The sequence below is a fragment of the Vidua macroura genome, chromosome Z (genome assembly GCF_024509145.1).
Source record: "Vidua macroura isolate BioBank_ID:100142 chromosome Z, ASM2450914v1, whole genome shotgun sequence".
In the NCBI taxonomy this organism is placed as follows: Eukaryota; Metazoa; Chordata; class Aves; order Passeriformes; family Viduidae; genus Vidua; species Vidua macroura.
The window spans coordinates 64,578,617-64,606,343 of record NC_071611.1 but is presented as its reverse complement, the minus strand read 5'-3'; the positions used below and the strand labels follow the sequence as shown (position 1 = coordinate 64,606,343).

The 27,727-nt window shown below is 37.8% G+C and overlaps 1 protein-coding gene across 2 annotated transcripts in view; it reads right to left on the bottom strand.

Annotated features, from left to right (window-relative positions):
- The window catches only part of FBN2 (fibrillin 2), a 116,254-nt gene that overhangs the window by 54,162 nt on the left and 34,365 nt on the right, over window positions 1-27,727 (bottom strand). For both annotated transcript variants that reach the window (XM_054002935.1, XM_054002934.1), the window contains exons 11-20: window positions 26,875-27,012; window positions 20,956-21,075; window positions 20,255-20,380; window positions 18,851-18,973; window positions 17,698-17,820; window positions 12,275-12,427; window positions 11,472-11,525; window positions 7,810-7,935; window positions 5,315-5,440; window positions 127-246 (exon numbers count right to left, since the gene is read on the bottom strand). In XM_054002935.1, the coding sequence (XP_053858910.1) occupies window positions 127-246; window positions 5,315-5,440; window positions 7,810-7,935; window positions 11,472-11,525; window positions 12,275-12,427; window positions 17,698-17,820; window positions 18,851-18,973; window positions 20,255-20,380; window positions 20,956-21,075; window positions 26,875-27,012 (1,209 nt within the window). The remainder of the gene's footprint in view (window positions 1-126; window positions 247-5,314; window positions 5,441-7,809; window positions 7,936-11,471; window positions 11,526-12,274; window positions 12,428-17,697; window positions 17,821-18,850; window positions 18,974-20,254; window positions 20,381-20,955; window positions 21,076-26,874; window positions 27,013-27,727) is intronic.

The window sequence follows — 27,727 nt, the reverse complement described above, 5'->3', positions numbered from 1 at the left end:
TTTTTTCCAAAAGAATCCTCAAAGGATGCTAACATTTTTAGATACATGTAGAATATGTGTGTATGTATATGTGTGTATATATATATATATATCTAAAAAGGGAAAATAAAAGGAGGAAACACCCACCAATACAAATCAGTCCTGTAGGGTCCAACTTGCTGCCAGATGAACATTCACAGTGGAATGACCCCAGGTTGTTCCTGCAGGCACCATTGACACATGGGCTGCTTTCACATTCATTTAGGTCTGTAATCCAGAAACAAAAGGCATTATTAGAACTACAGAGTGCTTCTGGGAAGTATGACACAGTAATTTATACTCTCCAAATGCTGTTGTGGACTGTGATGGGCCAGTACTGCCTGAAATATTTGGCCATCGTCCCCTCCCAGCAAGGCATTCAAAAGATACAGGGACAGACAGGTAGCCTGTGTTTTGAAGGGCACATAATTTGGAGGTGTTAATTAAATGGCCCTTTTCTACAAGGACAATTAATTTCCAACACCATGGGCCATAAAGTTTTCCAGCATCAATTACAACTGTTCTGTGAGAAAACAAAACTCTTTTTTCACAGAATGCAAATTCATTCCCAGCTACACCATGCAGAGCACAAACAAAGCCCTCATTGTTTCTGCCATTTATGGCTCCATGAGAAAATTAAGAAAACCCTGACAGAAGCAAAATATCACAACGTTGGCTGCAATTCTCTAGTTATGGAAACGTTGAAGAAATAACAGTTGTAATTGCAATACTGTAAATGGTACTTCTCTTTAACCCCAAAATCCTGTTTATTATCCCTGTGAGGTTTTAAAACATGTTCACATGCAAGAATAGGACCCCCGCAGACAGCATTATTTGCTGATTTTTTTCTTTTAAGTGGAATCAGTTTTAAGATTGAAACAATACAAACACATTCTCTTCAAGAAGAACAGTTGATGCATATCCACCATTTCTTTCTGAACCCAACCATTTTAATTTTTTATATGCATCCTGAATCAAGCCATACATTCTAATCCAACCAATTCCCTTTGGCAGACTTGAAGTAAAAAATGTTTACTGCTTGCTTATATTTGCTAGCAGTGCTTGAGGAATATCTTGTAGTATCTATAAATTAAACCTTAATTTAAATCTTAATTTAATTATAACCTAATGTAGGATCTAGCTAAGCACTAGGGATATTTATAGCATCAAGAGATCATTTTCAAGACAAATTGAAATGTCCTCCATATTTTTTTCAAGTTTTCCAAGAGATGCAATTTGCTATTTTGCTATTTTGTTATTTTGTTATTTTGCTATTTTGTTATAATGCATCAAGCTTTCATTTCACTAGAGATGTGCATCACAGGAAGCAATACATTTCCAAATATATATATAATAATATGCGTGTATTAATTAAAAAAAAACAACATACAAACCCCCCCCCAAAAAAAAAAAACCAAAAAAAAAAAAACCAAAAAAAAAAAAAAAAAAAAAAAAACCAAAACAAGGGAGAGAGATATAAAAATGCCCAGAATCCGTAAACTTTGAAAACTGTGATGTCTCTCTTCATGCCAAAAGCAAGCACTTAATTTAAAAGCCAGCTTTCACAGATCCTTTACTTAATGGACTTATTTACAAAGAGCCAATAGGACTTGTCTTGGACTGTCAACTACTTTCTGAACAACAGAGCTTTATGTTTCTGAAGCCTGATTTTAAACTGTGGATTGCCCATTTTACAGATTAATCATACACAGAGACACGGAAGTAAAATCTAAGAGGCTTCATCAGGTCAGGACAATGTGCTTCATTGTTAGTTCTGACAGAGTAAATTCCCAAGTCCCTCTGCATCCAAGCTGGCAATCCAGAGTCCTCACCAGCAATTATCTGCTCTGCACCAAGGCCTTCTCCTCCCCGTGGATATATTTTATACTCTATTACCTCAGTTTTTATTACCCAGAGAATGCTACCTGCCTCTGTTGCTTCCCACTCTCTGGCTTCCCCCAGCCAGCAATACCTGGTGGGGGGGAATGTTCTCTGCTGCTTTTGCAGAGAAACAAAAGTGGTTCTTAAAATCATAAATCACTCTGACACACAAAAAAAAGTAATCTTAAGTATCTACTTCATGTCAAATAATCCTCTGAATAGAAATGCTCTGGGACAAAGACACACTTTTGCTTCCTCTCCATCTGCCATCTTGCTTCCAGAAGTTTGTCTAGCTTTAAAAAAAAAGGTGAGAAAAATTTGAAAAGACAGGACAAACTAACAAAACTGAAGTGATGTAGTCTTTGTCCAAACAATCACAAGTGTTCCTCCCTTCTTTTACTAAGTTGCAACTTGAGAGAAATTTCCATGAGGGACCAGGCATCATCTGTGAAGGTACTTAAAGCTGAAAATGGGTGATTTTCATGTCAAGTTTCACACTGTTTTAATAGCTGGCATCTGACCTCAGACAGAGGTTTGCACAGACACAACCAATGTGCACGACAAAGTAAAAAGCAGAGAGGTGCCACTATACAGATCATCACTTCAAGAAGATGCATGAAAATTAAACTGCTTCACATTTATGTGGGTAATACGAGATTATCATGCCTGTCGTTGATTTTCCCTGGCATTTAGCAAGGTAGGATTACAACTAATTTTCTTCTAAGAAAAGACATTTTTTGTTTCAAATTTTCAGAGTTTAAACAAAAACCTGACAAAAATAATTGAGGGCTACACCTGGAAGCCAATGTCCCTGAAACTGCAACCAAAGAAGGGAGTAAGTGGAGATAGAGGGACCAAAATTCAATACCTTTTGAAAAGTAGAGTCAGCTCTCTTGGCTTCATGGGCCATGCTCTAGGCCTTTCTGCATTTGATATGCTTTAGCACTATGCTAAGTAAGAAAAAAAAAAGAAATAAAACCCCAAGCCAAAGAAATTTGGATAGCAATAAGCTGATAATAGTGTATTTACTACATCCCAAAATCACCATCTAGGAAAGAAAAATAAAATTAAAAGATGATATAAAGTGCATTTCAGCATTAGTGCACTGCTGAATCAAGTGAAAAAATATCATATGCCCAATATAAATAAATTCCAAAAATTGTTTCCCTACAGCTTCTCACAATAGTACTAAATGGTAATTTTTAAAAGAGTAAGCAACAAATCAAATGGATTTTAACACTATTTTGTATGGTAAAATAAAACCTGCTACGTACGAAGGTATTTATCGAGGTGTGTTTTAATTTTTTTTTTCTCTTAAGTGAAGTGAATGTATATTGTAAACGTCAGAGAAAGAAAAATTGAAACAGTCCACTGTATGTTCCTGGAAATGAACTTCAAAGCACATCTGGTTTACATTTAACTAGTTATGTCACTGGAAACACAAACTAAACCATGGAGTTTGTCATAAAAATCTCAACTTTCAGAGACTCTGGTGCCTCAAAGAAGTCTCCTACTCCTCGCAACAAAGTGATAAAAAATTTCAGTTGAACTACAAACAAAACCAGAGTTTTATTGTTTCTTCAGAGTTGCTGATGAGAATCATATTAAAAATTTCTTGGTGACTAGTAAGCATCAGAGCATTTTCAGTGCTCAATACAGACCTCCTGACTACAGCAGGTTTTTACAACCGGTGAACTTACAACTCCAAAACAAATTATGAGAAACAGGATTTGGGCAGAAGGAGAATAATTTCTTTCTCTGCTGCCAACCCAGCATTACTACTGCCTTCCCAATGTGAGTAAAAATGCAACACATTTAATAGGTTTTACAGACACTTTTACACAAAACCCTTCCTGACCAGCTTTTTTTACCTCACTGGCTAGATTTAGGCATCAATCTAAGGACGAGATTCAAGATGTATTAATAATAATAGTATCATTACCATTAGGAAATAAATCCAAGTTTACTGTTTGAAAATGCAGATACATTTTATTTCAACAATATTGGCTGGGTTGTCTGCATTCTGGCTTCTCATCCACCCAGCTTTAGGTCTGATGTTCTCGGTAGTGAGCACCTCCCCTTACCACACTACAGCAATTTCTCTGCCTAGAAGATTCCTCAAGAAACATGTACATTAAGGGCACACAGTACACTGTTTTCACAGACAGAAATCTTCCAGTGCACAGACTCTAATCACACAGACAGACCCCAGAGAATAAATTCCTCAGCACTGTGGGCAGATAGGCACTGAGAAAACTTGGCACAGAAAGCTCTGTAAATCCACAAGGGCTGGCACAAGAAAAGCCCTGAATAAGTGATACCAATCTGTAACATGCAAAAAGAGTAAGAACTAACTTCTAAAGGTGTCCTCTGAAACCCACGTTTTAAAATATAAAGGAATGTAATTTCTTTTGCACAGAAGGGGTGAAGATGTTTTGTACAGAATATGTGAATGATTTTATACTGCCAGAATTTAAAACATTACCACTTTCCTTTCTATGTGTTTGCTTAGCTGTATGGCAGTAACTTCTCCCTGATCAATAATAATGAGCTGAGGACAATAATATTTTCCACCACTTCAGAAAAATCTCAATGATTACAGTGGTTCACATAACAAGTGTTTTGCAACAAAGAACTACAACTTCCCCATCATTCTAAGAAATGCAAAGCCATTTACTATAAAAACTTTCTAATGATTATAAATACTGAGATTTACAGACTGTAGAATCAAACAAAAAATAAAGAAGAAGACCAGTAAAATTCTACTACTCCAAATATTAATTAAGAGTTGGCACATAAGCTGATGCTTCTAATTTTACTTTTTTGGTACAGTTTTCTATGTATTTTTTTTAAGTAACTAAAATTTCTCAATTAGTTTCTGTTGTATGACATTTTTGCTGCTTTAACATCAGTGTTAAGTAATAATATAAGAAAGCAATTTTGATTGTACTATGAAAATAAAGGACAATTTAAGCATAACTAGGCAATAATACCCAGGTCCTGGAATGCATCACAGATAACAGGATTTGATCTAGAATTACATATCACCACAAACTGAAGGGAGAGAAGAAGGGAGAAAAGAAAAAGGAGGTTCTGATCAAGAAAATTGCATTTCCCTAAATGGCAGACATGGTGTTCCTGCTACATGACCAAAGGCAAGCACGTATTGTAGTTTAAAAGTGTTGTAGCTAAGCAAAGGAAAACATTGTTATAGAAAATTAAATTATTACTTTGAAAGAAATTCAACACCAACACCTAACACACTAAAAAGCAGGGAAATTAAAAGAGAAATGTGAAGATTTATGCAACGTCACAGCTATCTCTTTTCCTCTGGTATCTGCCATCACCTCTGTGACGGTTCCACTTTGATGTGACAGAAAAAACAAAGATCTGACAGGACGTGCAGGTTCCTCACCTTCACAGGTGTCTGTCTCTGAGCTGAACAGGTAACCCCTGGGGCAGGAGCAGCTGTAGCTGCCTGGGGTGTTCTGGCAGATTCCGTTGTCACACAGCAGCCCATTCACAGAGCACTCGTCAACGTCTGCAGGGATAGGAGACAGACCGCAACCAAAAATGACAGCTCTGACTTTCAAAGCTCTAATTCACTTTCAGGTTTTCACTGCAAAAAAAATTCTGTTCCGACTTTAAAGTTGTTTTTTTTTTTTCACTAGCAAACTCAAAAATTAGTTCACTGTTAGTCTTAAAAGAATAATTATGTTTTCCTGCAATGACCTTGGTCATTTGAGTTTGGTCACTGACCTTGGTCAAATGACAATGACCTTTGTCATTTGTATGACTACACCATATAAATTCATGGAGATCTATTTGCTTTGAAAACAGTGTTTTAATTATTTCTTTTATTTAAACACCAAAAGAGTGTGTGTTAATTACTGTTGTTAACTTTGTTTTATAGGCTAAAATTGTTTTTATTATCCATGAAGTGGATTAAAATCTATCCTGTATGGTTCATGCATGGCAGCCATCTCAAGAGTACACATACACATCCCCTCCAGAGAACACTGTATTTTAAAAAAAACTATGATTAAGACCAGGATATCAAGCACATTGACTAGGAAAACCCCACATAATAACATAATTCCCTGAATTCCCCTTAAACTAACTGAAAAAAATTCAAATAAAAAGTAATGTGTCTTCCTCATTGCCCTACTATTTATTCTATGAAAGAAGAAAAAATATAATTTTAAGCCTTTTCCTTTAATGCCCACCACATGTTAAAATAACCTATGTTTAGAGGGGAAAATTGATAGGAGAAGTTGGGATAAACATGACATTTCATCCTGCTTCAGGCTGTCTCCTCTTTATTGACTGCTTGATTTCCCAAACTTAATACTGCAACTAAAATCTTAAACAGATTTTTAGTGGGTTTTTAAGTTTAAAAATATAGAAGAAAAGTGAGAATGCAATATAATTACAATTTGGAGAACTTTGGTTTCCCCAACCTCTTTAGATATTCCAAGCTGTGCTTATTCCTGTAGGATTCAGACAACAAAGCCTAGATTTCCCCAGATGATGAATCCAAGATTTAAGTCATGAATGAAAAAAAAAGCTCTTCTTTACTAACATGTCCTTAATCTAACTTCATCTGATTTCAACCAAGGAAAGCAGGACAAATTTGTAAATTGACATTTTTAAGAGTAATTTTGAGCTTGTTTCCATAAAATCCTTTGGCCCAAACTATGCAGTGTGATGAATGCTTTATTTAATTAGAATCTCACAGAATAACTTCAGAATTGGACTGTAATCTGTTTTGATATGCTCTGTAAAAACACTGAACAATGTAGCTCATGCTTTAAACCCACACAGACCTGACAAAAATACTACCTGCATTCTGATTGATGACCATTTTTATTTCCTGGCATCTCATAAACTGTGTCATTCATTAAAATCTTTCAACCTTTTATCTGAGTGCTCACACTTAAATTCTTTTATGGAAAAATTCTATCCAAGAATAAACACATCCTCACATTCATTCAGCCTTATCTTTATTTAAGTAAATACATAGATTATTCTAGCACTTACCTAATCCCAAAAGTAACCCCTTCCCATAAAATCCACTTAGAGAATGAATATTACATGAAGCATTTTAAAAATAAAAACATCAATATTTTTCTGCAGCAGTGCTTTTCCTGCCAAAAGGTCATATTTAGGGCTTTAGGAAGTAACTAGATGTAAAGTTCCTTTATTCAAGCATATGAAAGGAGACACTTTCTTCACTTTGCTTTGCATCACCGGGAAGGAATGTTTGATATGAAAACTATACCAGAGCTATATAGACCAGGTTTTCCTCAGCAAAACTGGTGGAGTTTTGCTGAGCACAAACAGCAGTGACAGGTCAGTAAATCTTTAAGTGCAGAGAGCAATAATTTACGAAAATAAACACAGTATTTAAGGACAATACTTTGGACATCCTGATGGTTTCTGAGAGATTACCATTAGCTTTTAATTTAAACAAACGGTGCATTTCTGCTTAAAATTACAAGGCTATAAGCAACATGATTGTACAATGTGCTTGGTGCTTGTGGTGCAACACATTTTTTCTGGATGTAAGAATTCCCAAAAGAAAAAAAAACAAACCCCATTGGATTTCATATATGGTCATGAATAATAAAATTAATTAGATGGAGACCAAAACCTGCAATGTTACCTCCTGCTTACACATCTCAAACAACAACACAGTAAAAAATACAGTATACAAAAATATACAGTATGGGAAATATACAGTAAGAATAACAATTATGCAATTGAGAAAAGCATCATTCCAAGTTTTTTTTGCATTTTGATTGTAGCTTGAAGAAGCAGATGTCTTGCGACCTGAATTCTGTCAGGTCAAACCAGCACCAAAGAAATTATAAGTATTCAGCCACAATAAAAAAACAACCAACAACTTACCCACACAATTGGTTCCAGCAGGATCAGGCTGGTAGCCACTGTTGCAGTTACAGCGATAGCTGCCCCGCAGGTTTTCACAAATCCCATTGGAGCAAATATCAGGATCCAAAGCACACTCGTTAATATCTGCATTAGCACAACAACAGAAGATAACCAGACACTGCCAGGTATGACAAACCTGTTCCTGTGAGAAGTGTGGGCAACACCTCAGTGGATGCTGGAGCTCTCAGTCAGAGAGCCAAGGCACAGCACAGGTGTAGCCCAAAGGCTAAAAGAGGTGATTATCCTCCTTTATTTGACACTAGAAGGACAAACCTGGAATACTGCATCCAGTTTTGGGCCACTTTACATGGGCCCACTCCTTAAGCCTCTTGTGCACCAATCAAAGCCTGTCATACTCCTGGCACTCCTTGCCAAACTCAGCCCCAGAGTGCCCTAGCTTTCTCAATCCCATGCCTACACATCTGGGTAGCTTTCCTCTATTCCTCACAGCATTCTTCCCTGGCTCCACTGACACTGCATTTCCTTCTTACACTTCAGTTTGATCCTTAGTCTGCCATGCTGGTCTTTCCACTCCTTGCCTGAATTTCTTACACATGTAAAGAGGGAGCTCTTGTGATCTCAGGAAAACATCCTCAAATCTCTGTTCTGCTCTTTTAAACCTGAGGGCAGTTTCCAGGGAATCCCATTCACTGATGCCTTAAGCAACTGGGAGTTCATGCTCATGAAATTCAGGGTGCTGTCTTTACCCTCCACCTGGCCCACACCCTTCAACTCAGCATGAGTTCCAACAGGGCATGACCAATGCAGTCCAGGCTGCCATCAGTCTGGACATCACTAATTAGTTCATTAGTTCATCACCCATCAATTCATCTGTGCTGGTAATCAACACATCCAGTAATGCCTCTGCTCTGTTTAAACTATCACCTGGATTAAGAAATTTTCCCCTCAGAGTGCTCCAAGTGTCTCCTAGACTACACACAGCTCATGTCAGTGTGGTCAAATTCCCTCAGCAGCATCAGTACCTGAGGTAAGAAGAGGCTGAAGGGACTGGATTTGTTCAGCTGAAAAGAGGGAGTATCAGAGGGACCTCTAACAGCACTTCCCTGATTTTAACAGATGATTACAGACAAGATGGAGCCACTTCTTTGAGGTGCACAATGACATGGCAAGAGACAACACTTGCAAGATACAACAGTGGAAATTTAATTTAAACACCAGGAAAACAATTCTTCACCATGAGTGTGGCTAAGCACTCAAGGAAGCTGCCCAAAGAGGCTATGGGAACTCCATCCCTGGAGATTTTCCAAATTCCTCCAGGCAAGGCTTTGAGAAATGGTTCAACTTTGATGATACCCTTGCTCTGAGCAGAAGGTTAGGTTGGATCACCTCCAGATATCCTTTCCAACCTAAGCTGACAGGGAACTACATGTTTGTAAGAAAAAGCTTGATGCAAAATACCTAGCCTGTGCACCCAGTGCCTGTGGTTTAGGGATCTAGGTAAGAAGTTATAAATTATTACTTGACACACAGATTTTCCAAGTACAGAAGTAATGCATAGGTCAAAACTACGGCATATTCAGTCCCTTAAGAACTTGAGGGAAATTTAAAATTTTTCTCAGACAGACAGAACAGGATGATGGATGAGTTATATATCCTGAATTTACAGTTCCATATAAAATTTCTGCAGTAGTTGGAAAAGTCCAAAATATTCACATGAACTGTAAGAAGAGGAACAGACTAATTTTAATACTTCTTGCCTCTGGGGAAAAGAGGGTTTTTCAATATTTTCCTTTTTCTCATATGGTAAGCCCATTACCTTAAATAGTTCCTTTCCCAAACCCTGGAAAGAAAGGGTGCTGGCCTAGCTGTGACTTCATGAAAGACTTGTCTTATACTTGTAGGGCTCAACTTTTTGTGAAGAACATTTCCTCTTTAATCACAGTGTAGTTTAGAAACTGATTTACATTTAGTAATATATGCATTTGGAAAAAAACATGCTACCCCTGGATAAAACTCAGTGCTATGAGACATCTGAAAAAATTTAAGAAAATACGATTTGGCATGCCACTTCAGATTTGTATTTTCTTTAGAGCAAAATGTTTGGATCTTGGGGACAAGCCACACAAGGAGTGTACAAGTCGTGACAGGAGCAGCAGCATGAAAATTGGCTGCAATGTTGCAGTACAAGAGACACAGAGAACCCTGTTTTTGCTCTAGAAACCTGAACAAAAGAGGACTTCAGCTGAGACATGAATGATCTTTGTCATGCACTTGCTAGACAGCACAGTTTTTTCAATGTTTTAATGAAAAATTGTATTTTGCAATTGTCCAAAAGCACACGTGAACCTCTCTACCAGGCTGCATGCAAATTCTTATGGTAGGGTGCTGCTTGTACAACAGTATTACTGAATGCTGACATAATTTCTCTGAGATTTAGAGATTCTTCACTGAACCTTGTATAATTCACTGAAAAATAAACAGAGTGAATTCATAAATTCCATGGATTTCAACTTACTCATACAAGATTACAACATGTTAAGCAATGAAAAAAAAATATGCAGATACTTACAGTACTGAACAAAAACAGAATTTCTTTTATTTAAGTGCTATTTTTAGAAGTTATTTAGGTTATTACTAAATGTAATGATTGGTGCTCTTATTCTGTTCCTGCTGCATAGAATATGAGCTTTAATGCTGACAAGGATAATTAACACATCAGACAAATACCTAGCAGAAATATTATGTTCCTATATTCTCCTATTTCATCTTCAAACCGTTTTACTTATCTGGCAGCTCAGCATGTTTTGCTCCTGCTTCAGACCTGGCTCAGCCATTATTTTTTAAAATCCCCGTCTCTGTGGTACTAGGAAAAGGATCTGGAACTTTAGAGTTCCCAATAATAAATGCAAGTGGTCACTTTCAGGACTTTTTTTCATAAGGATATAGTTTTTTCAGTTAAGGTCCCTTCCAATTTTTAACTCTACAGAGATACAATCTGTCCATGGAAATGATCCATGAGTCAACACTGGATCTGCAGTGAAAAACTGCTCTATTACTATCCCAGCTGACTGAAAATCAACTGCAAATGCAAGTGACTCCTGTCAAATGAGAGAAAACTGTTTTATATCTAATCTGAAAAAATCTCTAATCTCAAAAAAAAAATCATAGGTCAGAACTCTGAAACTGATTACTTTTTTTTCTTGAGAAGGTCAAACAAAATTCACTGTTCTAGAGAATTAATTCCAGCCTTTTTTCTAGACAACATTGAAATATTGTAGTCTGAGAACTAAAATATTAAAATTAACATATTAATCTTGAAGTTTAAAACTTCACTCTAGTTATTGAAAAATAAAAAATCTGAGTTTTTTTTTTAAACTTTGAATCATTGTCCTGGGGTAACTTTATGATGCTGAATTGTTAAATTGTTAAATTGTTAATTGGTTGTTAAAATTTCAATGTAACAACATTTCAATGTTAACAACAAAATGTTGTTAAATAAACAATTTTTGTCACTTTTCCTGAAAGAAATTTACCTCCTGAACTGCTTGAGGGAGGGGCCACTTAAATTTGCCTTCTAGAAAAAAACACTTCTGAAATTTCCTCCCAAAATTTGCCCTAAACAAGAACAACAATATATATTAAAAAAATATGCAACATACCTCTTCCATCAACAGTAATACCTATTCCACTGCTACACAGGCCATGGAACTCAGCTGCTCAGTTGAGGTGGAGATGTTGGGGAAAAGAAAATGTTATTTCCAGTATTTCACCTTCTTTCATTCTAAACTAAACCCACATGATTTTTTTTCCAATGTAATTTTTCTACAGTGTAACTAACAAAATGCCAATGTTCACATGAAATAAACTTATATAGATAATTTAGTTAAATCTGTAAGGTAGCACTCCATCCTGAACTTTCATATATATATATATATATATATATATATATAAAAGCAAAATTAGATGACCAGAGTTAAAAACTGAGGTGATTTCTTTACAGTCTTGACAAAATTGTCCTCTCAAGTTATTCCTTTCAATTACACTGTCAGTTTTACTTGTTTTTTTTTCTAAATAGTTTTCTGCTGCTTCAGAAAACAATACTAGATGGAAATTGTGTCCTAGATGCATCACCTCAGCTCTGTAGTCAAGAGATTTTTTCTTAAAACAATTCTCAGGTTTACTTAGAGAATTGACTTTTATGAAATGAAATACAGATTTCTAGAAATAATCCAGCTCTTTTAAACTGGATTGACTGGACCAGGAAATTTACAGATTCAGTGGAGAATTCTGCTTATTCCCTTGCAAGAATTATTGCTTATAGCAAACACTAAATTCAGGAACCCAAATTCACCCTGTTCACTTTTTTTAGGGCATGAAATAAATCAACAATGTGATCTCAACAAGAGTTTTGTTTAAAGTCTGTATGTTCACTGTGCCACTCAAAGAAACAGAAAAACATTACCTGAGTTTTTAGCAGGGCAGGGATGGCATGGCTCTCCAAAGCCATAGTCAGGGTTGGCACAGCAGCACTCAGACTTTGTCACAGCACCAGGGAAGGGATGGACACACAGCCCTTTCCTGATGGCTCCGTAGCACGTGCTACGCATGTGAGTATCTAAAGGAAAAGGACAAGGGAAAAAGTAATTATTTCCTTAGAGAGAGAGTGGAATGCATGCATATTATCCCAAAAGCTAAAAGCACTTATTTTTGGCCAACAAAAAGGTCACACTGCCTACATCTGCACTGCCTTAATAATCTTGATGACACCAAGGCCAATTCTCAGTCTGGTTACCTCCTGGGGCTTTCTCCAGAGCACTTTCAAACCACCTAAAGCAGGATTTTGTGACTAAATTTGAAGGCATTCCAAAGGACCCAGCAAAGGTGACCCGCACCCTGAAGCAGCTCTATAAATCCATCAATAAATATTCCAGTAAGAAACACAGACCAGCCTGGATCAGCATGTGGTGGCTGATTCTTCCCCTTTTGGGAAGTACCACAGGCATCTCTGACGTCCAAAATGGTTCCTCAGGTAGGATAACTCACCAGCAGCCTAGGGCTGGTATTATATGGGAGAATACCTGCTTCTGAAAGGAGGAGCATGGTCTCCAGCTGTATTTACAAAATCATGAACAGAAGTGCAATTTTAGCAGATTGTTCAGACCATCTTTTATGTGACATGACCATCTTAATTGGTTTATATGTAAACAGGCACCAGTGCTGGTTTAGCACACCAAAGAGGCCTCAAAATCTAGCTGGGAAGAGCAATCTAGCAAATTTTACACACAGCTAGGCAGTGAGGAAAGCAGTGATACTGCCCAGACTATGAGAAACTTCAGGGGGGTTGTAATTAAAAACACACTCTGGAAGTTAAAGTGCCATCCTTGGGGAGAGGCCTGGAAATGGTGGCCTGGATAAACCACCACTTATCACACAAACAAAATACAGAACACCTGAAAATTCTTCAACCCCAAAAATCATGCCAAAAAAAAAAGACAGCAGAAAAATTATACAGGCCAAACATACACCTGTAAGACTCACCATGTAGTCGCTGCCGATCTTGAAACTGATATAATCACGTAAATCAATTTGAGAGCCTTGACCAGAGAGATACAGGAAAAAGCATCTTCCAAGACACACACTCCATACCTAACTTTACAGGAATAATCACCTCCTATGCTTATCCAAGAACTATGAGAATGTCTCTGAGACTGCTTTTTATGCATTTCTTTGGGGTTTTGTTGTACTTTTCTGATTTTGGTCTTTCTGAGCTTCAATGTTTTTTCCCATCTTTGCTTACAGTATAATATTAGAGATCTTTGAACAAGCATGTGATTGAACAGTCCTTCTAATAATTTGTAGCTGAGAACTGCAGGATACAGATAAATAGCCTTTATTTTGAGTCCTAAAATTCTACAGACACTGTAGGAGCTGCAGAAATACTCTTTTGTTCAGGTATCTTTATGGGCCAGAACAAAACACAGCTTTAATTTATGCTCCTTGTCAGTCCCCGAGTAAAAACCACCATGCACTGTGGCCTGGACATGAGCCTGAGTGGACTCAGAAACTGAAAAGGGTTTGAAGGAATCCAGACAGCTCCTTGCTTGAAGTATGACCCCAAAACAACAAAGAAAAGTTGCATGAGAAGTTTTACAGTGAATGTTGAATATCCAGGGCCAACTCAAATAAGAACTGGCAATTCCTTATGTGTTCTGTTGGCCCTTTGAGCGTTGTAAGCTGGCTCCTGTATAACAATACTGCCTGCAAATAAATGTTTCTTCTTGCTTTTGGTATCCCATGGAACAGATAGTTCTGCAGCACAGCTACACGTCCTAGATTTTAGAGTTCTTTCCTTGCCAAGAATCTAGGTGAAGCCAGTACAACTTGCTTGCAGTTGACATCAGGAAAAGATTATGATGCTTGAAAACAGTCAAGGACTTTCACACAAGAAGTGTCTGTTAATTTACTTCGCTAAATAATTAGTGGCATCACATCCTTTCCCTCCAACTCAGACAAGTCCAGTTGCCACCCTGATAAGTTCTACTATGAACAAAGGGACTTCAATCACTGCCCTGTCACAGAAGGGGAGGCTTACCCCTAGTAATGCGTCTGTGAGGGAATGGAGAAATCAAATCAAGGGAAGGAAATGGCACCAAGGGAAAATGAAGAGGGACAGAAGACTGGAAAGTGTGAAAGAAATACTCTGGAGGAAGGTCTTCAAAGATGTGGAGTGTGGGAAGTAGCTGAAGGAAGTTATAGATGTATTGAGCAACTGCTCTGCACAAGAAAACAAGTGCTTCAGCATATATCAGTACTTTTAGAGAAGTGACACAGAGAACTTGGAGACAATCTCATGCATAGTTACATGAAAACAGTCTGATCTACACAGTCAGAGATTCACTAAGCCCGTGAAGGATGAAGCACCAAGGTGGCTCTCCCATGAACAAAACAGCAATTGTGTGACAGGGAGAATGTCCCCGTTGGGCTGTGCTACGAGCAAGACTGAGAAGGACAGGCACTTCTTAGTGGATGATTCAATTGCTGCAGGCACCTCACAAAGCTCAGGCTCTCTATTCCACAACAGTTCTGAGTCTGCACTTACTGATGAACCTGTGCTGCTCCCCATCTTTAGTTTGATTAGCCATTGGTTACTCATTTCAGAGCACCAAGAATTTATTTTTTGCCCTGGATCAGAGATTACCATTGCTGCTGCTGTTTACCTGTTTATGGGACTCCACTCTGTCTCAAGACATGGCACTTCTACACTCTTAATTTTGGCACTGTAGCTCTTCAATACCTACAAAAATGGTCATCACCACATTTGTGGTCAATATCAGGTGGACCAGTGCTTGACCCACACTCGGGGAAAGTCATTGCACCCATCCAGGAGCCTTAGAAGGACAAATCAGGCTTACGACAAACACTTACCCATTTGGCTCTACAAAATTACCAGGGTAAAATAAAGCTTAGTTACTCTGTCCTGGATGACTCTGGCTCTGGGCAGAGGTAATTAGAAGTGTCTCATCAGAGAACAAACAACATTGTGTGAAGCTGGAGCCACAGTTCAGCATAAGTTCTGAGGTGATACACGCTCACACACAGAGCCAGCTGAGGTGTCCAAGCATGGAGCTGCAGCTGGAAGTACAGCCAAACCTAAAAAGCCTGCAAATATTCAAATATTGGAAGTTTTGCTCGAAGTATTTATCTAGCTGTTCCATGACTCTGTAACTGTTCCTTTTTCAAGCATTTGTTCCCCTTTGCTGTACCTTTTTCAAGCTTGTGTAACACTTCATGATTGACTCAGCCATACACATAAATACTAAGTAAAACAGCATTTTCTTTCTATGTGTACTCCCACCAGGATCAAGGTCATTATTCAGAAGTAAAATAGAGCTCAGAGAAAGAGGGGACAACTGAACTGTGGGCTCTTAGATTTTATATTCCTTGCTGGTTACCTAGCAGTCTTGTGGGAATGCTCTTACAAGATGTCCAATTTAAGTTATTAATTTTCAAACTACCAATGATCTTCTAGCAGCCAGGATGTCTGAAAAGTATTATTTAGGTGATGCAATATAGCATGAATAGCATAGCCAGACACAGAATTCTTGTAGTTAATACAGCATGTGGATTACATATAAACACACATACAAAATTCTGAACAGTGGACTGGTTTGGAAATTCTATTCTCAAGTAATGTGTGAGGATATTTTGCTATACAGTATATATCTCCTATACATAAATTTGCTATGTTACTTTATGGCTGGAATAATTACATCATCTTTTTTAATTGAATTTTCCAACTAGATCATGATTCTGCTTTAAGACTTTTTGTCCTATGAATGGAGTTCCTGTTGAAAATGCAAGCTTTTATGGTAAACCTTAAAGCTGTGTAACACATAACTTCTAAATAAATGGTGTTCACAGATGATGGCCAACCTGTCAAGCCTTTTGCTGCTAGTACAGTACTGCTAGTGCTGCTAGTAATGTGGCAACATTAGGTGAATGAAAGCACAGAAAATTGAGTACTGTATTGATTCTTTGCAGCTGTATCACTGACGGGGTAAAGATGAGGCCAACTTGGAACACAAAAAAAGGTACTGAACAGCCTGTACTCAAATCTGGTTTTGTTGGTGTGCCACTGAGAAGTGAAATTCCAATATTTAAAACAGTACACCAGGTCTTTTCTCATTGTTTAACTTCTCACTGCTTTTCTCCAAACTTTTAATAAACCAGAAGAAAACAACTTGGCTACCACACAAGAGGGAACACAGCTTGCCTTTGTTGGTTCAATCTTTAGTACAATTTTGATTACTAGAATATTTAATCTATTTAAAACAACAAAATTTGGGTTCCAACTGAGAGACTGAGAATGTGTTTTAGCTTTTTTTGAGCCTATGTTTTTAAGCCAGTCTCAGTTTTTATCATGCATTTTTAAAGCTGAAGTGGTAACAGAAAGGGATAGCTTGTGCTGGCTCTTGGTAGAAACACTTGTCCTAGATTTTGTTTTAAAGAATTTTGAACTTCAGCACCATCTGAAATGTTATTTGAAGTGAGCTCCAAGTTCATCACTCCATTGTGATGCTGTCTGTTTTTCAATTATCTGGAAATATGCTCATAAGACAAAGGCAGATACAACATCCATGAGTCCAATCAGCAAGAACAATAATTAATGATTAATTACTGATTAATAAATATGATTCTTGTAGAGTCTCTGGTCACTAACATGCCAGATAACAGACACATGCAGAAGGTGGGGAAGGAGAAATTTCAGGGATATAGAATTGATGTTCTGATACACACAGGGAAAAGACGGTATCTCCTGTGCATTAAATTAAGAAACTTTGCAAAGTACACACAGAAACTCTCAGAAATCCCTGTCAAATATTTATTCCTCTCCTCCCTCCTCATCAGCAATCAGCAGAGAACAAGAGATTGAATACCTCTTGGCCTCCACACTTCTTTTAATTCATCAGCTTGAAAATTATTCATTTTTTGTCCCAAGACCTCCCTGAAGATACGCTAGAGCTCCTAGCAGACCTTAGTGAAGAATCTCTTAAATTCCAACCAGTACATTTGAGAGGCTAAGAGGCTGATTACATTATTTTTCATCAGACTCAAAAGGGTATGTCTCAAAATCAAATGCAGATGCCAAGAAGAGTAGGCATTTTAAGCTTACTTTTATATGAGTAACAGGTAAACAAGAGGTACTGCCTCTCCAGTTCCACAGAGGAAATTAAGTTTCTTGTCTTTTAACAAGAGGATTATGGGATTGCCACAAACAAGATGTCAACATTATTCAGAAGGAAATAATTTGATGCAGTTGATAATTAATGAACCTAATAATCACACTTGTTTTTCTATGAAGAAAAAATAATAAATCTGACTTACCTACACACACACGACCATCAACTCCAACAACCAAGCCAGGTGGACAATCACACCTAAATGAGCCTTCAGTATTTATGCAATGACCATTCATGCAAATTCCTGATGTCTGGCATTCATCAATATCTAAGAGGAGGCAAGACACTTCAGCAATCAATCTGGTTTTAAGCAAGATTACAGCTAATAGTTTCACAACATTATCCATTTACTTTATGATAGCAGATAACAATATCTTTGTTTTATTTCTAGTAAAAATTTAGTCTTGGAATAATCAAAATTTCAGCTGCACAAACAAAGAAACAAAAAATCCCCAAAACATGCAGAAGAACTGTAGGATTAGAGGCACTTCATAGTCCACATCAAGCAAAATCAACAATAAATTTTCCCTTTTGCCCATCCCATGATACTTTAATTTTGCATTAAAGTATGGCTAAAGAGCACTAGACACAAAATATCCTTATGATGGTTAATTTTAATTTCAAAGAACTTTTAAGTTGTCATCAATTTCTAAGCACAACTGCATGTTATTAAGAAAAGCACAACCAGTAGAAATGGTTTAACTTCCAATGAGTAGACTAAAAATTTAGATTATTTACTGGAAGTAGCTTAAGCTCAAAACTACCTCTATGGGCAGCAACAGGTATCTTCAATTTGCTGAAACTGAAGTGAAATCAGCTAATCATTCTTAAAATGTTTAATAGAAGTTTTTAGTGATTGCACTTTAAAAAGTTTATAATGCTGTGTGACCCATAAAATTACTCAAGTGCTATGCACTCTGAATTATCAGAATAATCATGTGGAAAATGTGTGTGGGGGGTGGGGCTCATCAATGTAAAATCTTTCAAACCTCTTAAATTTACCATACTGCTGCTCACTTTACCATTTCACAAAGGGCCTGAATATTTTGATGCATTTACAATGCTCCAAGATTTTTCAGAAGATAGTTTATTGATCAGTGTGGCTTTCCTAACACTATTAAATACTTCTTTCAGTAAATTAAGGATCTGTTTCCAGGCAGCTAAAGAAATCTACTGTAGTGAGTAGGAAGCTGTTATATGGCATTGAATCAATCCACGTGACCAGGCTGCCATTCTTGCAGGGATGAACAGACAGGAAAAGCCATTTTCAATCAATACCCCCCTCAAATTTCACATACCAGTACAGAAATGTCCACCTGGAGCCAGGACAAATCCTGGTTTACAGATGCATTTAAAGCTCCCATCCTCATTTATGCACATCCCATTCAAGCACATGTTTATCATGGCACACTCATCATGGTCTACAAAACATTGCAAAGAAAACTGCTTTTAGTTTCTCACCCTGCAGAAGACAGCACAGTGAAAATAATCAGTCAGGACTGGTGTGGCATATTTCTTCACTTGAACATTAGTTTCTAATGATAACTCTGATAAAGTATCTTAAGAGTTTTCACTCCACAGAAAAAGCAGCAATTTTTTTTTTTCATTATGTGATTAGTTGCTTTGCATATTTCAGCAGGCTGTGTATGAAAGAACGGGGTGTGTCTTTCTTTCATACATAAGAGGATAAAAAGCTTCCATTGCCTGGGAGAATAAAACTTGTTGTTTATGTAGCAAAGTTTTTTCTTGACACCGTGCAGTCAAAATTAAAAACATGTATTTTCTTCAGCAATACTGACTTATGGATCATTTGCTGTGAAGTTTTATGGAAAAACATTATTCTTAGGACTCTTGAGGAGAGGTCCAGCTTCAAAAACAAAACTTACCTCAAATTTTCTTTGAGATCATATGATTCTGTACAATAATTATTTGAATGGAGGGCCTCTAAGTTCACAGTATTTCAAAAAAGTAACCTTCAATGATCCTTACTGTTGCATCCCGGGTTTGGGTTCAGATTAGGGGTTCTGATCTATGTTAGCCAGCCGAGTTCTGTGTACCCCCGTGCACCCCCCGTGTTTCCCCTCCCCACGGTGGTTCGCTCCAGGCTGCATGCCATTGGAGCTTACCCCCGTCACTCCTGTAACCACTCCCCATCCCCTCCGGAGGGTTCCCTGTCTGTCGCCCCGATCCCGCAACCCCGTTCGCCCCGGAGCCCGGGGTCCGCCCCTGTCGCATTCCCGTTGGTCGCAGTGGCCCATGTCATTGCCACGGTGCCTGTCCCCACTGGGGGGAGGGCTTCTGCTCTGCTCGCCCCGCCCCCGATAAAACCCCGCGCCTCCCAGATCTCGGAGCCATTTTCACCCACGCGGAGTTGGGAGCGGTCTGCAGCTTCTCCGCCACGTCATTAAAGCCTACCAGCCGCCATGCGGACGAATTTGGACAATTCCTTCCCTCTTTGCCTTCATCCCTCGTGCACGGCGGTAGAAACAGTGGCCAGCCCCACCCGGAGTGCGGACAAACGGAGCCATGCCCAGGAACAAGAGGCAAACCCCGTCTCTGGAGAGAAGCGGTGCCGCTCCAGGTGCCGGAGCTGCCCGGGGCCGGGGGAAAACAACAGAACGCCGTACCTTACCAGTAGCATGAAGTACAATTTCTAGAACTACCAAACTAATGCCTGCCCCATTCTTTAGAAGGGTCCTTACCCACACAGTTTTTTCCATTTGTAGTCAGTTCAAACCCAGCATTGCAAATGCACTGGAAGCTTCCCTCAGTGTTCACACACCGCCCATTTTTACAAAGAACACCATTCTGAACACACTCATCGATATCTAAGGAGAAGAAAAAACAAACCAAACCAAGAAAAAAACAAACCAAGCCAAGTAAACTGAATCCTACACAAATGGAGAACTGCAGTTAAGATAAAAATACATTTAGAGACAATTATTGCTTTGAAAAATACTGGCATGTCACACAAACATTACTTAGAAAAAAGTTCAAAAGTAAGTTAAGAATTTAGTCTCCTTGCAACAGGGAAAAATATTATTTTTTACAGACATGTACAGCAAATGCTACATTTTGTGATGCTTTGCAATTTCTTCATGAATACTTTTTAAAACCTACTCACACTTTCATCTGTATGCATACACAAAAATGCACCTGTCATTCAATATTTTTTTTTTTTTAGAACTCCTGTCTGGGAAATTCTCCAGATCGATATTCCAGAATAATGGATAAATACTAAAAGACAACAAAACAAATGAGGCGGCAGCTCAGATCTAGAATGCCAATTGATTTAACATTGGGATTTACTGAAATTGCACTCCTATCTGTCAAATTCAAATGGAGTCTGATGCAAGGGGTGAGAACACCTGCAATGCCAGCAGAAATGGAGCAGTTTTCTTACCAATGCAGGCTTGCTTGGTAGGAGTTCTCTGGAAACCTGTGTGGCACTTGCAGTAATAGGAACCAGGTGTGTTGATACAGTCCCCATTGGAGCAGGGGTTTGATGTGCACTCATCAACATCTGCTGGCAGCACAGAGAAGCATTAGTGACTTCACAAAGTCTGCAACTGGTCTTTTTTTTTTCCGAAGTCTGGAAGCTTCTGAGTGAAAAAGATGGTAACTAGCAGCCAAATGTTAAATACTAAAGCCTGTTCTTGGTGCAAAATCACTGCTTTGCCAGGAACACGGGGCTGTTCTTGGTTCAGCTAGGCAGGCATTTGTAAGAAGTGAAGCGGCACTGCATCATGTGTAAGCACCTTGAGAGGCAACAGAAAAACAATCTTCTTGAGGATTTTGAGAACCGATGGTTGCCTTAATGGTTGACTTAATACAACCCAGTTTCATTTAACTCAATGGCCATTTATGTCCCTTCACAATAAAACCAGCGCTAATCAAAACAGTCACTTTAAAATGAGAGCAAACCATGGCATCCAAAAACTACCCCTATTATATTAGAGGATTGCTTTGTAAAAAAGTGAGGAGGGGCTGCACACCAGCAGGAGGGATTCCTAATGGGACCACAGTCTGTGCACAACATCTCAATTACTTATCCCCCACTGTACCCTCAACCCCAGTCTTTGCACTGAGTAATGTCAGATTTAACCTAACCCTTTTCTATAGCGTACCTTACTCTCCTTTCCAAAAGTTTTGGGTATTTGGGTGCAACCAAACACATTTTAACCAATTGAAATGTCAGCTAACTGCTCAGAAATAACCCTTATTTGACATGGGGCCCTGAAAACTTCAACAGTTCTTTTCAAGAACCCTTTCCCAAATTTGATGTCCAGTAGTTACAAGTGAATCAGATGTGACTTCGGTCACAACAGCTATTCCCAGATCTAAAATAACAACAATTGTTCTCTCGATTACATTTCTGTAAACCCTCCAGAACCCTTGCCCACTGTAATCCAGGGAGCTGAGTGGGTGTATTTCACTAGTCTGGCAGGGCAGGACAGGTGGATCAGTCCCCACTGCAGATCCTAAAGGATGACCTAAGCAGCTACTCTCTGTTAGAGCTCAATTTACAGGTGACAAATGAATCACTTGATGAAATCGCCCATTTATTTATCAGCAACTTTTGCTAATTTAACTTTTTCTTCCACCTAGGCCCTTCATTTTATTTACAATGTACTTGTAATTACTCATCTCTTCATTTAGGCAGGCTTTGAACACCACAAAGCCAGTGGTGATTTGCAGAAGTTTCTAGCATCTGGCTAACAGCTGCCTAAGAAACTGTGAAGCCACTGCTCATCAGTTCCTAACAATGATGATTTTCCTATTCATTTTGCAGTGTGTTCTTCCAGAAATACCAGGAAAACCCCAGGGCAATTTTCGTGATCATTTCCACTCACTCCTTATTAAATCTGGTTCTAGATCTTAGCTCATTACATCTTGAGAATACTGGGATGCAACAAGAAATTGAAATCATAAGAATATTTATGTGTACTTTCTAGGAAGTGCTGTTCCACAAATAACTTCTAAAATCACTATAAAAGATGGCAAAAGGTTAGCTTCTAATTTAATCGTAAACAGTTCTAATAGTTCTAATTTAATTATAAATGAGGCCCCATATTTAATAGGAGTTACTATGTTAATGAACACAAAGTTTAAACCAAGAGCATCACTGTACAAAAAGAGATCTGTGTTTACACAAGTCACTGATATAATTGCCTGGTTTACAGCACTCTTTGTGCCCAAATACAAACTGTATAAACGGTTAAATGAATAAAGGAAAAGCAAATGGAAGAATCAAATACCTCCCCTCACAAGTAATTAGCTCATTCATATTTGCATACCTGCTGATCCCACCACCACTGCAGTAAAACCACAAGAATTGAGACAAGATAAAGAAAAGAGGAATTCAGGGTGTTAAATACAGAGCTAACTGGATTTTTACATGCCAGTCTCTGCCATGCCTGGGTGTTGGGATGCTCTTTGTCACGAGTGGGCTGATTTTTCAAGAGAGGTGATTTTTCCTCAGTGCCCAACTGATATGGGAAGGGGTCCAGGAGGATTGAACATTACCCCTTCAGAACAAATCCTCAGCTACAAACAGCACATCAAACTCAGGATCACATCTTCACAATAATTTTTTGTCAAGTGCCCTAATTCAAGTGAATTTACTGTATTTATATCTTGCCTTATTATAAGGGAGCACAAAGGGAATTTATAAATACTTGATACAGCACTCATATGTTTTGTTTAGTTTTCCTGCAGAGAATGACATTTAGGACCTTCTCTATTACAGGCTTCAACTTGCTTCAAAAAAAAAGCCCATGTTCATGCTAGAAAGGATCTGTCTGTAAGTTTATAAACTCTACAGCAGGAATGCAGAAGCTCTCTAAGAAAAATCTGACTTAAGCTTCAAAAATCCTTCCAAAGCCATGTGCATCCTTCATGTACATGAATTCCACATAAAATATGCATCTTAATATGCATCTTATTTTTATAAGCTCTTGATAACTGAGGGAAATGGCAAATGTATGCTAATATAAAGTAGTTTTTGGCTTTGAGTTTGCATTGAAAGCATGTATATTCCAGCAGTATAAACAGGAAACATTTAAGACAGAGATATTCAACCCATTTATTCTGTCTCCCAGTATACCCCCTTCAATGTCAAATACTTCTATTTCAGCACTTGCCTCACACACATCTCCACTTTTCAGTTTTTCATTTCTAACAATTCTCAGTATTCTCTCAGGCACAGCAGGAAATTTCCAAAAGCCCCCTTAAAAGACTTACTGCAATGAGTCTGGAGACAAATTACAAGATTTTAAATAGGTTTATTTGTATTGACAAGACAACTAAAATTCAACACAGCACACCTGCAGGTTTGCTCCCATGTTTTTTAAAGTCCCTACAGTTTTATCCAGAGTTTTTCTAAACAGAAATGAATAAGGAAAGGTAATAAAATTAAAGCTATTTTGGAGAAAAGGACAGACTAGTTGGAGTCAAACCACTTAGGACACTCATGGTCCTTGGTCTATCATGTATGTTTTGTTGTGAGAACAGCATAATGCAAGTTTAGGTCAGAGAACAATAAGTAACGCCATAGTTTTTTTGTGGTTTGTTTTTTGGTTTTTTTTTTTTTTTTTGTTTTGTTTTGTTGTTTTTTTTTGTTTTGTTTTGTTTTGTTTTTGGCAGGATTAATCTTGAAACAGGACTTTCCTTTAACTCTATAGAAAAATATGTAACCATTTCAGAATCCTAAATTTATTACTTTGGGTGCAGGCAGACAGAGAAGCACAGAAATAGTATTGATATGTGTGCCATTAACCCTATAACCAATACCCCAAGACTGTTCTGTCAGTAATAAGATAAATATTCAAATTATAATATATAAATCTACCATAGTTCACACACACACACACACACACACACACACACACATATATATATAAAATTATAATATATATCCTGCCTACATTTCCAAGAAACTTTCTGTGTAATTTGCAGCAACTACTGTTCACAAATCTCAGATTCAGGGGGGAACTTAAGATACTTTGGCTACTTCTTTAAAATACAATTAGAAAATAACAGTGAAACAATGCTGTGTTGTTTATAGAGTTCACAGAGTTATTTATAACTCACAGAGCTCACTCTCTTATAAAACATCTGAATTCAAGCACCTACTGAAAAGACAAACCACTGCAGAGCTGGAATTAGTAATGATTGATTTATTTCGTACAAGAAAAAATTGGGTAAAATGACACAAACTTTTTTGAAGCCATTTTGGGGGTCTTTTTCCATGCTTTCAATGTGGGGCAGCGCTGTAGCTGGCACTGCACCTTCAGCTTTTGTTAAACCAATTTTTATTTTCATCCCAGTGCATCCAAAATTGTCTCTGCTTTCAGTCTACTCTTTCATGCTGAGGTAAGCATTGCAAAGTCAAGATTACATTCCTCAAGAGAAGATATATTTTTACTGGGTACGTACCTGTATGCTTGAGAATTAACCAGGTCAACTTCCCCCCGCCCCAATGCACCTATCAACCTAACCTCACAGTTTTCAGGCATGTGGACCCCAAACTGAAAATTAGATACAACTTCACTAGTTACCACAAGCCAGGAGTAGAAGGGGAACTGCCAAGCAAGTGTCCTGCAGGGTGACCTCACAGAAGAGACAGGGACAGAAAGACAGCCACATTATCAAGAATACATTGTATTTTTCTGTCCTAGCACCCAGATATGTAAAGCTGATGGGCCTTTCAAAGCATGGATTGCCATACTCCAATGAAACCTGAAAAACTAAAAACTTTAAGTTCATATAGCTCTACTTGCTACAACCTATGTGCTTCAGATGTTATTTTCAACTTGATCCCTGAGTAACAAAAATATTAACACAAGACGTAACCTAGATTTCAAAAAGATCAGGTAGTCCAAGACACCAGATAGTCCTTGAGTGTCAAGGTCCACCAGAGTTAAAAATATTGTTGATTTCAGTGATGCAAAGTCTAGTGCTGTAACAAATGAGCCAGGGTTCTCCATACTCTATAAAGAAGAGCCATGCAAGACAAACATCACAAAACTCTACTCTCCACTCACAAAGTGATTATGGCTCCTGAGACCCAAGGATGCAGCAAGAGATTACGCCCTTTGAACTTCCCAGAGATCAGAGGTACAGAAAATTCTCACCCAAATAAAAAAAGCTAGAAAAGTTCAGGCTTGCTACATCACAAAGGACAGTGTGGAAGAAGAAATATACCAACCTTCAAGTGCAAAAAAGTGAAATGAAGAAGGTACTGAACTGCTTTCCTTGTATAGTGAAGATAAGACAAAAAATAAAAGCTGAATCTTTTTGCAAGTGTTTAAGTTAGATTAGATGTTTTGAAAACTTTCTGGATATTTGACTACAGGAGCAGTGCAACTGCTTGGGGAAGTGGTGGAATCCCTGTTAACTGATTTTTCTTAAAATGAGAGTGCACAGTGGCCAGAAACGGTGCAGGTACAACCAACCCCTCTGATGCAAGAGCACAGCTGAACTAAGAGGAGACCTGCAATCCACAAACACATTAGAAATTTATTCTCCACCCACATTTACTGTGAGGCAAACCTATTGCTAACAAGCTCTTGTGTGATATTTTTCATTAACAGACCTCAATCTCTTTATAAAGACTCATAAAAAAAGGTTCAATCCAAAATATAACCAGAACGTTTTATTTAAGATCCTATACATTAATCAATGTATCCTGCATAGGGGGTTCCTCTCCATAAAATCACCCCACAAGAACCTCCAAATTGCATATTTTCTCTGAAATAACTGATGAGTTTTGGACACTGCAAGAGTGAAGTCTACAGTAATTGAATAAAAGTATAGGATCCCAAATTTAGTTCTTGTCATATAAAGTTACCATTCTGTATTTTCATCCAAAATGCAAATTTAACCAGAAGTTAATTAACGCATTTTTAAAAGTATTTTATATCTTTCAAATTGTCATTGATCCTTATGAGGAGGCAAAACAATTTCTACTCTTCGTCATCTTGATCATAACAATATTACATCCCAAAAATGAAGCTCTGTCAGCCTAACAAAGAGAAAATGAAGCAGAACTTACTTTACTGAATGTGACAAAAATGCCCAATAGCCTTTAACTACAGGAGTAGGAATACTCAGTATTTGCAATTCAAGATTTTTTTTTCTTGGTAAGAAAAGAGATAGCTCTCATAGAAAATTGAAATTATTCTTGTGTAACTAATACTATGGCCTTTGCACACTCTCTGAAGATTAGAATCATTAAAATTAATATGATTTATTTTTGTAAGAAAGCCCAGATTTTAAGCTGAAGAATATTAGAATAATGGATTTTGAAATGTGCACTCACCAGTACAATCCCCATTTGCATCCTGCTTATATCCCATGTTGCATTCACATCTGTAACTAGAGGGGGTTGGTATACAACGTCCATTCAAACAAAGGTTGGGATGGTGCTTGCAGTTGTCTATTGTCTGATTGAGTATTGCTAATATAAAAAAATCAGAATGAGAGGCAAATATTCAGATCTTCAAATGGAAGTAAATATGAATATTATACTTGGCTTCAGAAAGGATGTTGTGAGGTGCACAAACACATTAAAAAAACCTTCTTCAAAGCACTATCTGTTGACCTAACAGTAAACTAATAACAATAAACAGCTCTTGGAAATAAAAAAACACATTAGACAAACATTCTTAAACATGATTTACCATTTCTGGCTATAGCCTGATGAGCCTGTCAGTGAACTCATGGATAAATCACAATTTTGTGTGAAATTCAAAGCAATTATGTGTACCTGTCTTAATGATACTTCTTACACTTTATGATCTCTATGGTTGTGATGCCAGGGATGTGTTTACGCATGTCATGAGCCATGTTTACATCCATGAGACTCCTGCCAGAAAATTATTCAGCTTGGGCTTTCAGCCAAGGTAGTGTTTCTGCACAGTAAGTAGGTTTTACAGTTGGAAGAGAAAATACAGAAGACAATTTGCTTTAAACCCCAGTGGTTTTTGGAAAACACCTAGAAATCTGGAGTTTTATTAGTGCTGACAAAGACAGCTCAACAGGGACAACACTGTAACTGAAGTCATGCAAAAATCTCTACCTTTGAACTCTTGTTGAAAAAAGGGCTCCTGTACTTCCTGATGTATCAGCTGAGGTGTTTAAAACGTGCTTGAATGGCAAAATCATTTTTAAGT